At 43.5% G+C, this 13,957-nt stretch overlaps 1 protein-coding gene across 1 annotated transcript in view; it reads left to right on the forward strand.

The window, feature by feature from the left end:
- The window catches only part of TAFA1 (TAFA chemokine like family member 1), a 324,126-nt gene that overhangs the window by 259,143 nt on the left and 51,026 nt on the right, over window positions 1-13,957 (forward strand). The window contains exon 3 of the mRNA XM_083602622.1: window positions 5,140-5,280. Within this exon, the coding sequence (XP_083458748.1) occupies window positions 5,140-5,280 (141 nt within the window). The remainder of the gene's footprint in view (window positions 1-5,139; window positions 5,281-13,957) is intronic.

Raw genomic sequence — 13,957 nt, forward strand, 5'->3', positions numbered from 1 at the left:
TCCAGTTGGCATCCTTTCACCCAGGGTAGTGCTTTTGATCTAGCAGATGCCTCTGCAAATGGAAAAAGAGTAGAATGTTATGTTTTTGCTAATGCCCTTCCCCTTCCAGAACAGGTGTGTGTGTGTGTGTGTGTGTGTGTGTGTAAATGGAGGGGGCAGGTGCATGAATACGAGCAAAAGATCTAGCAAACACCCCCTCCCTTCCTCTCCCATTGACAGAGATGCCCACTGGACCAAAAGCTCTTCCATGAGTACCGGGGCACTGTCAGGGGCTCAGCCTACACTCGAGTAGGACCCTGGCAGAGACACATGCCCGAGTGGCATGTTCTCTCCCTCCTGGTCGTTTGTTCAGGAGCTTCAAAAGCTTTCTTCTGCCTGAACATCACAGCGACCGATGTCAACCGACACCGGCACACTTAGGGATCCGCAGAGTTTGCGCATCATGCGTAACAGAACTCAGCATTTTGGCTAATCTACTTTATTTACATATAAACACACATGGAGCACTGCAACATGGCTCTCTCTCTCTCTCTCTCTAGCATGAGACAGCAAAGAAAGAACAAAGGCAATAGTCCCACTTCACGCAACACAGTAACACAAACATCCTGTCTCCATCACTTCCCCCTCTGTGGAGTCAAAACATATACCGTCATGTGAATGACAACAATCCCATGACTGCAATCATGGAGCAGAAATTCTAACAGGCACCAATTGGATTCCACCCAGAATGCCAGACTAGATGGTCTTTCAGCCTGACCTGGTGTGTCAGTTCTAATGTCCCCTTTCCAATCACGGACACCATTTTGTTAGTTTCTGTGCAGTATGTGAGATAGAGGGAAGATCCCCAGTCCCCAGGGGTACAATGTAATGAATAGCCAAGTTTCTATGAAAAGTCATTATACTTTTCAACATGTTTCTGATGAATCTTCTGTAAGGGCCAAACTGTGTGTCCCCCCCCCCTGCTTGCCCCCTGCCACCCAAGCGACCAAAGTCAATAGACTGTCTCCAACTTACTTACAAAACACAGCCAGGAGCTGAAATGGCTCAGTAGACCATAAAATGCTCTGAGGCGCCTTCCCTGTCACTCGTGACAATGATTTAACCTTTTAGTGTGGTTACAACCTATGAGGTCAATAAATGCACATTTTTGTACAAGTCCCTAAATATGCATTTATGACAGATACTATAATGACTCTTTGGAAAGTGCTACAGAGTCGAGTCAATAATCCATTTTTTAAAAGTCTATAAACATGAATGTACATTTATAAAATCTTTATTTTGCCCCTTCATCTGTGTCAGTGCGGCTATTCTTTTACAAGAGGCTTTGCATTCCGTCACTGTTGCAAACAAACGCTTATGAGACCGGAGGCATTGAAAGTGAAATGAAAGAATATTTAAACATACCTAAGCAACTTAGGTACATAGCTAAGCAACCCCATACCTCAACACAGGCATTTTTTCTTCTTTAGACCCCCTGCTGGGTTGGCATCTCATTTCCAAAGTGATCACAGCTATAAATGTGCACATGTGCAATAAAAAAAAAAACACTGTGACCAATTTGGGGTTAGCCAGAAATGTGGAAAAGAAGACAAAGCAGGGACAGAGATTTTTTTAAAAAAAAAAAAAAATCAGGTGCTGATTTATATGTGCAGATGCAAAATTTGAAATTTAAATTACTATAATTAATTTGCATAGAAATATTATCCATCTCACCATAGGGGAGAAGACCATGAGGAGACTTGCGTGTCTTCTCCATCTGCTTTGCGTGGCGAGTTCCCGCCCCCCACCAGGGAGAAATAAAGACACAGGGCACCAGAATTAAGGTTAATTAGGACACCAGAATTAAGGGCACCAGAATTAAGGGCAAATTAGGCCACAACTGTATTGATTTCAGGAATGAGAGGCATTGGCTTAGGCATTGGTCCTATCGACTATCTGGCTCCAGCCCGTTTGCTGAAGACCGGGAAAGGTTAACACCATAAAGAGGGAGTTCTGCTGAGGCACGTCAACTAGGAGCTCCCCCGGGTCACCGCTCGGGGGCATGCCTTAGGCCCACACCTCCATAGGCTTCGGACAGGGCCACGCCCCCCGGAGTCCTTTATCAGAACAGCCTTCACTTTTTGGGGGGAGGTGATGGCGTTTCCTCCACCCCATACATCCTCTTAACCCCTCCTTACTAATGCCATGTGATGGCTGGCGTGGCGAAAGAGGGCGAGCCCCGGCCGTGCCGGCCCTAAATAGGATAGGCCACACACACACACCCAGCCACCTGATTGGCTGGCTGGGCGGACAACGCGGCCGGGATTCCCTCGTTCTCGCGGGGGCTGCAACCCAGCCCCCGCGCACGTGGGATGGGCGTGAAGCCCGCAACCCCACCTCCTTGCCAGGTCCCGGAAGTGGCTTTGTGGGTGGTGGGTAATTTCTGGGGGGGTTCTTCATTTCTAAACTGGACTTGTACCAGAGAGGATTCTAGAGGCTGTCCTAGTTCAAGGCAGTGGCAGAGAGAAGGCTGCAAAGCATACATTTCAATCAATCAGGCAAAGAGTATCTGTTAGAGAGTATCTCCCCAATGCCATTCATGTCACAATAATCAAACTGGTCCCCTGCACACCTCATTTTGATGCAATATTCTGTTGACAAAGTAGTCTTTGAAAAAGTACCTGAAGCCAATCCAGCCATTTTAAATGTCACACACGGAGACTCCCAGCTAAGAATGACCCCTTAATGTGTGGGAAAGCTTTATGCAATTTTAAATATTCAAACCTTCAGCTTTCAGGGATGAGTCAATCAAAGCTGGTTAATGTCTGTTAAGGTAAAAGACCTTAGGTCATGTACTCTTGGGGCTCAGTATTGATGAGTTTGCAAGCTGAAGAAGGCACAATGGACCCCATTGTTAATATTTAATTCCTCTCATCAAGAGGAGCCGTTTCCTGTATAGTGCAGAAACATATTTACTCGGGCCTGACGCAGCTCTTTTCTGAGGCAAAAATGCAGTGAGCTAGACAAAAGGCCATCACCGTTATGCCCTGTTATTCCATTCAGGTCTCTCAGAGGAAGAAGGGAACAGGAACAGATCCGTGACTCTTGGAATTTTGACTGAGATGCTTTTAATTGAGGGCACAGTCATCTTAAGAATACAAGAGGAGCAGGCTGCATCAGACGACTGGCCCTTCTACTCCAGCATCTCACACTGGCCAACCAGATGTCCATTGGAAGCCTAAATGCAGGACCTGAGCACAACAGCACTTTCCCCACCAAAGCTTCCAAACACATTGCGGCGTATTTACTGCAGTACAGGACTGAGAGAAATATTAATAATCAGTTTTTATCTAGAAAATGCTTCTAGATTTGCATTCAGAATAATGTGCGATGACAGAGGCTCCAGCTCAAAAAGATGTGAAAAATGAGGAGTTCTAGTGACCCTAGAGTCTGGGAAGAGTAGTTGTCAGCTTCTTGATTCTGATAATGTTAGTGAAGGCTTATTTCCCAGCTGAAGGTTCCCTAGCTTGACCGTAGAATACATTTCTAACCCCCACCCCACCCCCACCCCAAAAATGCATCCTAAGACTGGCTTCAAAACTTTTTAATTTTGAAATAGAAACACACAGAGGGCAAATGACCAATAAATAAATAAAAAGCTATTTATAAATACACAAACAAAAAGTCACTGGTATCATTTAGACAGGCTCTAAAAACATTTTTGCTGAAGATTTCTTTTAGTGAGAAGGTGGTGGCTTATTTTCTTTACAGTGGTACCTCTGCTTACAAACATTTCTGGTTATGAACGCTTCAGGTTATGAGCTCCACTAACCTGGAAGTAGCTGCTCCTGGTTGCAAACTTTGCCCCAGCATTAGCGAAAGCGCGCCTCAGGATAAGAACGGTTTCAGCTTAAGAACGGACCTCCAGAACGAATTAAGTTTGTAACCAGAGGTACTACTGTAGCCTTAAATTGCAACAACCATCTGCGGTCAGAAATGAAATGGCGGGATTTGGCATAAGAACATGAGTCCTTCTGAATCAGGCCTGTGACCCACCTTGTCCAACACCCTGTGGCCAGTCAGATGCTTGTGGGGAGCCTGCAAATAGGACCTGAGCGACAGAGTGATTCCTCCCTTGCAGCCTCAAAAGACAATTGTACTGTAGCTGTTGTGATTATATATATTGCTTTTTATTTGATACAGTTTTATTTTTTAAGGTGCCCTGGGAAGATACTACATTTTAATTAATTAGATAAAGGCAGCCCTTTTTCTAAAAAAAAAAATGTTAGGGGTATGCGTACCCCTGCGTACCCCCCAGAAAAAAAGCACTGCATAAATGAATCCAATTTCTTTTTCAGCAACTTAAATGACAAATTCATTTTGTTTGCAAATTAAGTGGTCATTTTGTATATAGGTCATTTTGTAAGTGTTGCAGATTTGTCTTTTTTTTAAGTGCTGCAAACCAACAATGCAAACAAATACTTGCAACCGAGCATATTTGGACTTCTAATCACCCAGCAATTATGCGCTTCATGCATTTTGAACTTGGGTCACGCAGAATTTATGGATGGTGCACGAACCCTGTGCCCTGCCTAATTTCCCTCTATTGCACATACAAGTGTGAGATCAGAAACTTCCTAAGTTTGCAAAATAAGGCTTGCACATCAACACATTGTGCTATTGGTGTTTGAAACCAGTAGAGTCTAACCTTAAGTGAGAAGTGTGAGCTTGCTGGGAAGTTGGCTGCTCAGCTCATAGTTCACTTGCAGTGGCAAAAGTCACTATTATATGCATTATGACACTGCAGTGGGCAGCAGTATGAACTTGGAGGCGGCAGTGTCCTTTCTCACCCGCTCTGCATCTCTTCTTGGATCTAGAGCTCTGGAGAAATGTGTGTCATGAGATGCTTGCGTTGATGTAGAGACAGGTAACATTTTAAAATTCTGGCTTCTATTCCCTACCAACACATCCTTCATCAACCAGGTGTCCTCCAGACGTTTCTGGCTGGAGCTGAAGGGAATTGTGGGCCAAAACATCTGGAGGGAACCAGATGGGTGAAGACTGACATGCTCAGGTGTTTGGGTTTTCTTTTCTTTTTGTTTTACCTATCCAGAGCATTCCATCCTAACCATGGTTTCCATCTTCTCTCTTTCTTGCCAGAAGGAGGGACGTGTGAAGTTATAGCAGCACACAGATGTTGTAATAAGAATCGGATTGAAGAGAGATCACAAACAGTAAAATGCTCCTGTCTACCTGGGAAAGTGGCCGGGACGACGCGGAACAGACCGTCGTGTGTTGATGGCAAGTAGCGCATGGCATTATGAATATGTGCAAACTTTTACGATGCAACCTTGCTTACCCAAGGAGATGTGTAAAATATTTGGAAAGTCAGAAGTCTTAACATAGAGCTGCCGTTGCATACGGTCACCAGCATGGCCAATAGTTGGAAGAATTTTGTTTAAAAAGCAAGCTGAAAGGATCACAATAATATTCCGTATTGATAACAAATGTGGCAAGTAGAAATATTCCTGCATTGGAGGGGGTTGGGCTAGATGGCCCTTTGAGTTCCTTCCAAGTCCAAATTCTATGAAATTACACTAACAGAGCGATCAAAATCCTTCTCACTGTGGTGTGGAGGGGATCACTACTGATAGAAGCCAAGGCAAATCCCTGAAATTTCAGGGCCTTCTCAACACTGGCTACGGCCTGGTGGAATGCTCTGTCTCTTGAGACCAGGGCCCTGCGTAATCTGATCTCTTTCCGCACGGCCTGTAAGACAGAGTTGTTCCACCTGGCCTTTGGCTCAGAATCAGTTTGATTCCCTCCCCCTCTTTCTTTTTCCTTTCTCCTCCTATGAAGAGATTGCTCCCTAATTGTTTTAATGTTTTATCTTAATCTTTTAAACTGTATTTTAATCAACTTGTTTTTATTATTCGTTGTTAGCCGTCTTGAGCCCGGTCTTGGCTAGGGAGGGCGGGGTATAAATAAATAAATAAATGATGATGATGATGATGATGATGATGATGATGAAATGGGGTGTTCTGTGAGTGGGAAGGGGTTGAGGTGGTCCAGGACATGTTGTATCCTGAGCTGGCCTCACTGCTAACACATGACAGCATCAGACCTGGTCATCCTTCCTGACTTCACTGACCTCTGCAGCTACCGTGAGCATCTACAAAAACGAAGTTTTGATGGCTCAGTTATTCTCAATTTGCTGAACTTACAAACTGTGCCCTCTTCCATTGCTGATTTTTATTTCTTAAAAGCACACCGCAGAAGCAATTTTTACCTCAGGATGCTCCAAAAATGAATGCTAACGAAGCAATGGTGGGAGGGGGCATAAGAATGAGTGGAATCTATATTGGTTTGCTTTGAGCAGCTTAACTGGGACAGCTTCCTGCCACCTGCACTGTGCACTGGGAGGGTGGCTTTGAAATGGACCTGAGGTGGACTGTTCTTCTACTGGTCCATGCCTAGAACACAAATAGGAGGCTTGGCTTTGACACTGTGGTTGTCAGAACTCCCACCCTTCCATAGCCTATCAGGCCAGGACAGAATTTTATACACATTCACCATTAGGCTCAGTGATTCAAGGTTTCCGGCTTTCTCAAAGCAACATGGTTTTATGGTTGTTTAAGTGCATCACTCTATATTCCCCTCAGAACTTCTCATTGCCAGCACCGGAGGGATTGGACTGGATCCATAGGTAAATGGATCCTGCTCCTCACTGGAGGGATCCCTAGGAGGCATCTTGGGCTGTCATTTTGGGGGCACTTGCACTCATGTTTCAGGATGGTTGTGCAGTAGCAGTTTGTGCCATGGTGGGCCCAAGATCGCTGACATTCCCAGCAATGTTATCCTAGCATTTGGGCTTGGACAGCAGTATTCACCAGCAGCCAGGCTGTCTAGTGACTCAATTCTAGCCCTATGCAATATCAAACTCTAGAAGCTGTAGCCAGTGAAAAAATTGTGGCCATTTGCAACCCACTTTAACTTGGCATAGTTATTGCTGTCCCCTGCTACCACTCAGTGCTGATTACACAGACTCCTACTCAACAGAAGCACACACATACGTTCTGTGTGAGTATACAACTTACAAGTATACCACTACAGTATGACGTATAGGACTGTGTGCACTGGATTCATGGACCTGTCCTTATAGTCAATGAACAATATAAGATTGTTTCCTTAAAGTGGCCATATGGTTTACAACATCATCATCAGCCGTGATCACTCTTTCAAAGTTTTAATAATTGATTGATGAAAGACCACACAACCCTAACCATATCTACTCAGAAGTAAATCCTATAGATCCTAGAATTAGGATTTCAACCTCAAATTGTGAATTGCCAAGATCAGTCAGACTGGTAGATTCAGTCTTGGTTTGGGTTCTGTTTTTGTGTAACATCTGTGTGGTTTGTTTGTTTGAAAAATAAACATTTCTCTCTCTTAATATACAGTGGTACCTTGGTTTAAGAACAGCTTAGTTTATGAACAACTTGGATTAAGAACGCTGCAAACCCAGAAGTAGGTGTTTTGGTTTGTGAACTTTGCCTGGGAAGCAGAACATTTTCTGCTTTCTGCTGAGTGTAAATTGAGTCCCCCACTGCTATGGGAAAGAACACCTTAGTTTAAGAATGCTTTGGTTTAAGAACGGACTTCCGGAACGGATTAAGTTCGTAAATCAAGGTACCACTGTACTTCACTTACCAGTATGGATCTATAACATCTGTGCTGAAAGTATCACATTTTTATTCCCTCTGTGGTTCCATTATTAACAGCTTTTCTTATGTGAATGAATGTGTAATGACCCTGGGGACTCGTGCATACACCCATCATTTGGAGACTTCAGTAAGTGCATAGATGTTCTCTTCTGTGAGTCAAGGAAAGATCCACATATCACAGAAATTCCCCATGCTGTGTATAGAGTATTCCTTGATTTAGATGAGTGATCAAGAAAGCTCCTGAATGCAGAGATCTCCAAATGCACACTGGAGCCCCACACAACTGTGGATGTATTTTCCAATGGATGTATTTTCATTGGTGTTTTCTCGGGGGGTGAATTATTTCTCAGCTAGGAAATTTACCTTATGTTCCATGATATGCTAGTAGTCTGTTGCATAGAAATGCATTATCTCTTGGGAGTTGTTCCCCTAGTCATTGGCAAAAGAATGGCTTGTAACTATTCAGAAGTAAGCACAGCAGCTAAATTTCCAGTGGAGCTGCCAAAGGGTTGAGTAATGTGTGCACAGGCAATGCAGGATTACATTTTAAATTTCAGAATTATCCCATTGTGCCACCTCTTGTCTCATTTGTGTTGATGCATTAATAATTCAAGTGGCTACAGTGGACGAGATTTAATTAATGTTTTTTGAAAGTCAGCAGCAAACCAGTTCAGCAACCTGACTTTGTAATGAACATAGTGTGAATACTTGGCTAACACAAGGACAGGGGTGGTTTCTGTTGCAAAATTTTGAAGAGCAAAAAAGAGGACGCTATGACAACTCTCATTTTAAATACCCCTACTATATGTAGGCTATAGAAGCTGTGATAGATTGCTGAGGGGGCCAGGAGAAGAGGAAATAAAGTCTTCAACCACCAGCTATGTCTATGCCTCATCTAGAAAGTATAGCCAGAGACATTTTGGCAATTTAAAAAAAATCCACCCGGACAGAAAAAGAGGACGTGTCCTGGAAAAAGAGGACACATGGCAACCCTATGTTAGGAAACTCCTGCAACGCTTACCTTATTTTTTTTCCTGACTTTCTCATTTTTCCAGAATCCAGCCTCCTTTTCTTTTTCTTTTTTTAAATTGTCTATAAAAGTATTTTATAAAGAAGCATATACATGTGATCATCAGGCTCCTTTGGTGAGTCCTTCAGATACTGCAACAGTGAGTTGGATACGTAAATCATTGAAGGGAAAATTTGCTTCCTTTGTGGCTCTAAGGGTGAAATCCAACTTTGCACACCAGGAGTTCTTCACCCTCTCCTCCCCCATGCACCCGTTATACCCCTTCAGATCTGCACTGTAGGGTTCCCAACACTCTTTTTAAGCAGATTCTGGGGCACGGGCAGGCTTCAGGGGGCAAGAGAAGGGGAAACCCATTGTATGAACAGAAATCCACTCCATTTGCACATGGATACGATTGGATACAAGCATAAATATCTTACAAATTATAGTAAGATTGAAATCTGCTCCACGGTGCCTACTTTCCCCTCGCTTGACCATGCTGGTATTTTACACCGTGTCTCTCTTTTTAAAAATGTGATAGGCATTGGGTAAAGATTCCCAAATGGTGTGATGTAGTTATCTGAAATACAGTCATACCTTGGAAGTCGAACGGAATCCATTCCGGAAGTCCGTTTGGCTTCCAAAATGTTCGGAAACCAAAGCGCGGCTTCTGATTGGCTGCAGGATGTTCGGCTTCCAAAAATAGTTTGCTAACCAGAACACTCACTTCCGGGTTTGAGGCGTCCGAGAGCCAAAATGTTCAAGAACTATGGTGTTTGAAAACCAAGGTACGACTGTACCAGTTTTTGTCACTTAACTCTCCAAAGTGACTCTCAGTTGGAGTAAGACTCAAGACTGGATTGACTGTTGGTTTAAGCACTACGTGAGATAGCAGGCAGAGGAAACTGGGATTTCCGGCCCCTTCTATGTGAGTATACCATTACTCCATTTTCAGGAATTAGACATCTGAAACTTACCTATATCCAGGTTGTCCACTGTGAGGCAAGTAAAAAGCTCCATGAAGGAATTGTGATGCAATGGTTGCTGGGTAGATGTAGCTCAAGACACGTTGTTACCTGAGGCAGAGTAACAAACAGTGCCCTTCCACAGAGAAGGTGCATAGTAAGGTAAAGGTAAAGGGACCCCTGACCATTAAGTCCAGTCGTGACTGACTCTGGGGTTGCGGCGCTCATCTCGTTTTATTGGCCAAGGGAGCCAGCGTACAGCTTCCAGGTCATGTGGCCAGCATGACTAAGCCACTTCTGGCGAACCAGAGCAGCACACGGAAACGCCGTTTACCTTCCCGCTGGAGTGGTACCTATTTATCTACTTGCACTTTGACGTGCTTTTGAACTGCTAGGTTGGCAGGAGCAGGGACCGAGCAACGGGAACTCACCCCGTCGCAGGGATTTGAACTGCCGACCTTCTGATTGGCAAGTCCTAGGCTCCATGGTTTAACCCACAGTGCCACCCACGTCCCGACAAGGTGCATAGTACCCGAGGCCAAACAAATTATTTTGGCATCTGATGCAGAAAATCCCCACAAGTATTCTTCCCCAACCTGGATAAACAAACAAACAAACCAACCAGCAATAATACATGGCACCCAAGGTCAGCTGCCTGACTGAGGCAGCCACCTCATTCTCCCTAATGGTAGGGCTGGCTCCACTATACTAGAGGATGGTGAACGGATGAAGCAGATTTGAATGACAGGCTAGGGGTGTGATTTCGCCCTTTCTCCTCAGGTGATGAAATGGCTAATGCCATTTCTGGCAATGTGTGCCTGCTCCTTAAGGAGACAGTATTTTGTTGTTGCTTTTAATTTGTTTGCTCTCTAACTCACATATGAGAAAGATTCCCCCCCACACACACGCAGATGAAACATCTGGGCCTAATTTTTCTTGACAAGCTTTGGATGGTGAGGAATTTTTATACTTAGGCAGCTGATTCAAAGCCCGTTGAAGTTAATGGGAATGTGCGCATCAGCTCCAGTGGGCTTTGAGGAGGTCCTTAGTAAATACTTTGTATTGCGTTCAGAAGCTCTTCTATATCAGCACTTGAATCAAGTGAAAATTGTTCACAGTCAAAAAGCCAATAGTTTTCTATTTATCTAATATGTACTTTAGATGGTATCAAAGAACGGGTTTTTCCCCCCCCTCTCTCTAAACTCCTTAAAAGTACTTTCAATCAATTCTTATTTCCACAGAAAGAGGGGAAAAAATGTTATTTTAAATCCAAAGAGTCAGCTCCTCATCCCTCTAGCTGTGCTCCGGCCTAGATAAGGAGAGATCTCAGGGTCCCATATTATTAATGCACTGTCTGTATGAATAACGAGCAGACTGGGTGAATTATTTTTCACTCCTGGGAAAATCTATAGCCCTGTCCTTCTGCAGTGCCACTGGAAACTGAGCAGGAGGTTCGTATTTTTTTCGATTTTGTGAATTCAGATGGCTTCATTTGTAAAGAGGGGGGCAGGAAGGCGGAGACAAGAGCAATATTCCCCACTGAGGTCCATTTAGCACACTCAGACAGAGAGACACACCAGACGATGCTCTACAGTACAGAAGAAAAAAGTGAGTTTTTCTGCCTACAGATACAATCCGGAGATTTCAATTTGTTCAGAAATATCTGATATGATATATATCTGCCAAGACATACCTCCCCAGTGTGTTTTTTGAGGGGAAAGGGGCATTCCCCTCATTTAAGAGACCCTCCAACTTAGTCCAGTACCATCCATTTGTTTTTGTTTGTTTGTTTGCTTGTTTGTTTTAGGAGCTCAGATCAACAAACACGTCCACAATTTATTTAAAAGGTTGGGAAGGTTGTTCCCAAAAGATTTACAGTTCAAAACATCTGAAATCCTTAGAACTGGTAAGGTTTTCACAGATTTGGATTCACTGATCTGTGAAACTCTGGGCTAAGTGCTACTACATTAAGATATTCTACTGTGATTTCCTTTAAGGTAGGGGTGCTTAAGGAATTCAATCTGCATAAAATCTCAAACAAAATGACCTCAGCTTGGACTTCAGTGAGAATGAAAATTTAACACTTTTCTGAATGGTAGGACACAGATCTCAGCAGTTTAAAGATATCACATGGTAGCATGGTTTTTTAAGAACAAGTGTTTTAAAATACTCTTACAAAGTGGCTGCATAGCATGACAATACATAAGAATTTATGGATGAAATGGTGAAATCTGCTATGATTAAATGGGCACAAGATGATGGACACAATATTATGATGGCTGACTGGGAACAGTTATGGACCACAGGTATGAAGTTCACGTCATGTAATGCCTTAAGAGAGAATATAATGAAAATGATCTATAGGTGGTACATGACACCAGTCAAGCTCGCAAAAATCTACCATTTGCCCGATAATAAATGTTGGAAATGTAAAGAGACTGAAGGTACATTCTTTCACCTTTGGTGGACATGCCCAAGGATTAAGGCTTTCTGGGAGATGATCTATAATGAAATGAAAAAGGTATTTAAATACAGTGGTGCCTCGCAAGACGAAAAGAATCCGTTCTGCGAGTCTCTTCGTCTAGCGGTTACATTATATTAAGATAAATTACAGGACAAAAATTTGAAAAGATGGAAAGGATTTGCTGAAACAGATAATCGAACTAGAATACAAAAAAGGGAGGTGTGAGGAAGTCAAGGAAATAAGCTAATGAAAGATAAGTAATGGGAAGATTTGTTGTATTTTTCTTTGTTTTTTCTTTTTTGTTTAATGGATTTAATTTTTCTGTTTTTTTTTCTTTTGTGTCCTATCCTTTTTTCTTTACCTATTGTGATGTGTTGTATTGTTTTTTGTTTAAAATGATGTTTCTTACTTTTTCTTTTTGTAACCCTTAAAACTTTAATAAATATTATTTTTTAAAAAATGAAAAGGTGAAAGTGAAAAAAAGAAAAGAATTTCTTTCTGGGGAGTTGAATGGAGAAAAAGATCTCTGTCCTATGATGTACCTATGATGGCAGCCATCATATTCCCTATACAATGTCCCCAGTAGCTTTTCAAGGACACTGTATGGACAAAAAGATGGCTGACTTCAATGTGTCATGGATCATCCACCTAGTCCTATGGGTACCATGGTGTGAGTGAACACCTTTGTTGGTCCCCATGGCCACCAGATGGGCAACTGTCAATTAAAAAAACAACAACCCCATGACAGAACAGTGCAGAGCAGTTGCGTGCTGAGGTCCCCCAAAATACCCCTACCCCAATAACTCACACATCACTCATAAATTTTGTTTAAGGTTTTTGGCATAATTTTGGCCACAACTTTATTAAACATACAAATTGTGAGTGGTTGCTTAGGCATTGGTTATGACTATCTGTCCCTCCCCCGCCTTGGGGGACAGCACTGACTCCCGGATTCCAGCGAAAGCCAGTGTGGAGGAACAAGATCAGGGATAACTGGAGCTGCGGCACAGACCCTCAGCTTCTCCCCGCATGCTCCCAGGTGCTTACGCAGCCCAAACCCGATTCCAGGGGTTTGGATGAAAGGATGGTAAGCCTCTGAATTCCTTTAATGGAATTCCCGTGCAGCAGCAGCATTGGAGGGGCAGGCACAGCCAATCCATACCCCTCCACCAACCATAGAATCATAGAGTTGGAAGAGACCACAAGGGCCATCGAGTCCAACCCCCTGCCAAGCAGGAAACACCATCAGAGCACTCCTGACATATGGTTGTCAAGCCTCTGCTTAAAGACCTCCAAAGAAAGAGACTCCACCACACTCCTTGGCAGCAAATTCCACTGTCGAACAGCTCTTACTGTCAGGAAGTTCTTCCTAATGTTTAGGTGGAATCTTCTTTCTTGTAGTTTGGAACCAATTTAAACCAGTGCCTAACCACCAACCTTACAAGTTGTGACGATTTGCTACGCAGTAGGCAAAAACCAAATGGCACACACTAATCAGCCAATGGAAATGGATAAATTCCTACCAGGCCCCTGCACCAAGGCGGATGACCCCATGACAGGCATAGCAAGGTCAAAGCACAAGCCCAAACAAGGGAGGGCGGGCGGGTGATCCGGTGCCCACAGCAAAAGAGAAAGCAGCTTGCTGTGAACCTTGTTTAAATAACCTCTGTTCCCACCCCCAAATTGGCAACATCAAATTTACCCCAGCAACACCAACCACCAATCCAAGCCAGGCTCCTTCAATCTATCCTGCCTGGCAACTACGGGGTGCTTTGCCTGGCCCCATCCACAACACATGCTCTCCTTTAGTGAGAAC

The sequence above is a fragment of the Podarcis filfolensis genome (genome assembly GCF_964270895.1).
Source record: "Podarcis filfolensis genome assembly, chromosome: 2".
Taxonomy (NCBI): domain Eukaryota; kingdom Metazoa; phylum Chordata; class Lepidosauria; order Squamata; family Lacertidae; genus Podarcis; species Podarcis filfolensis.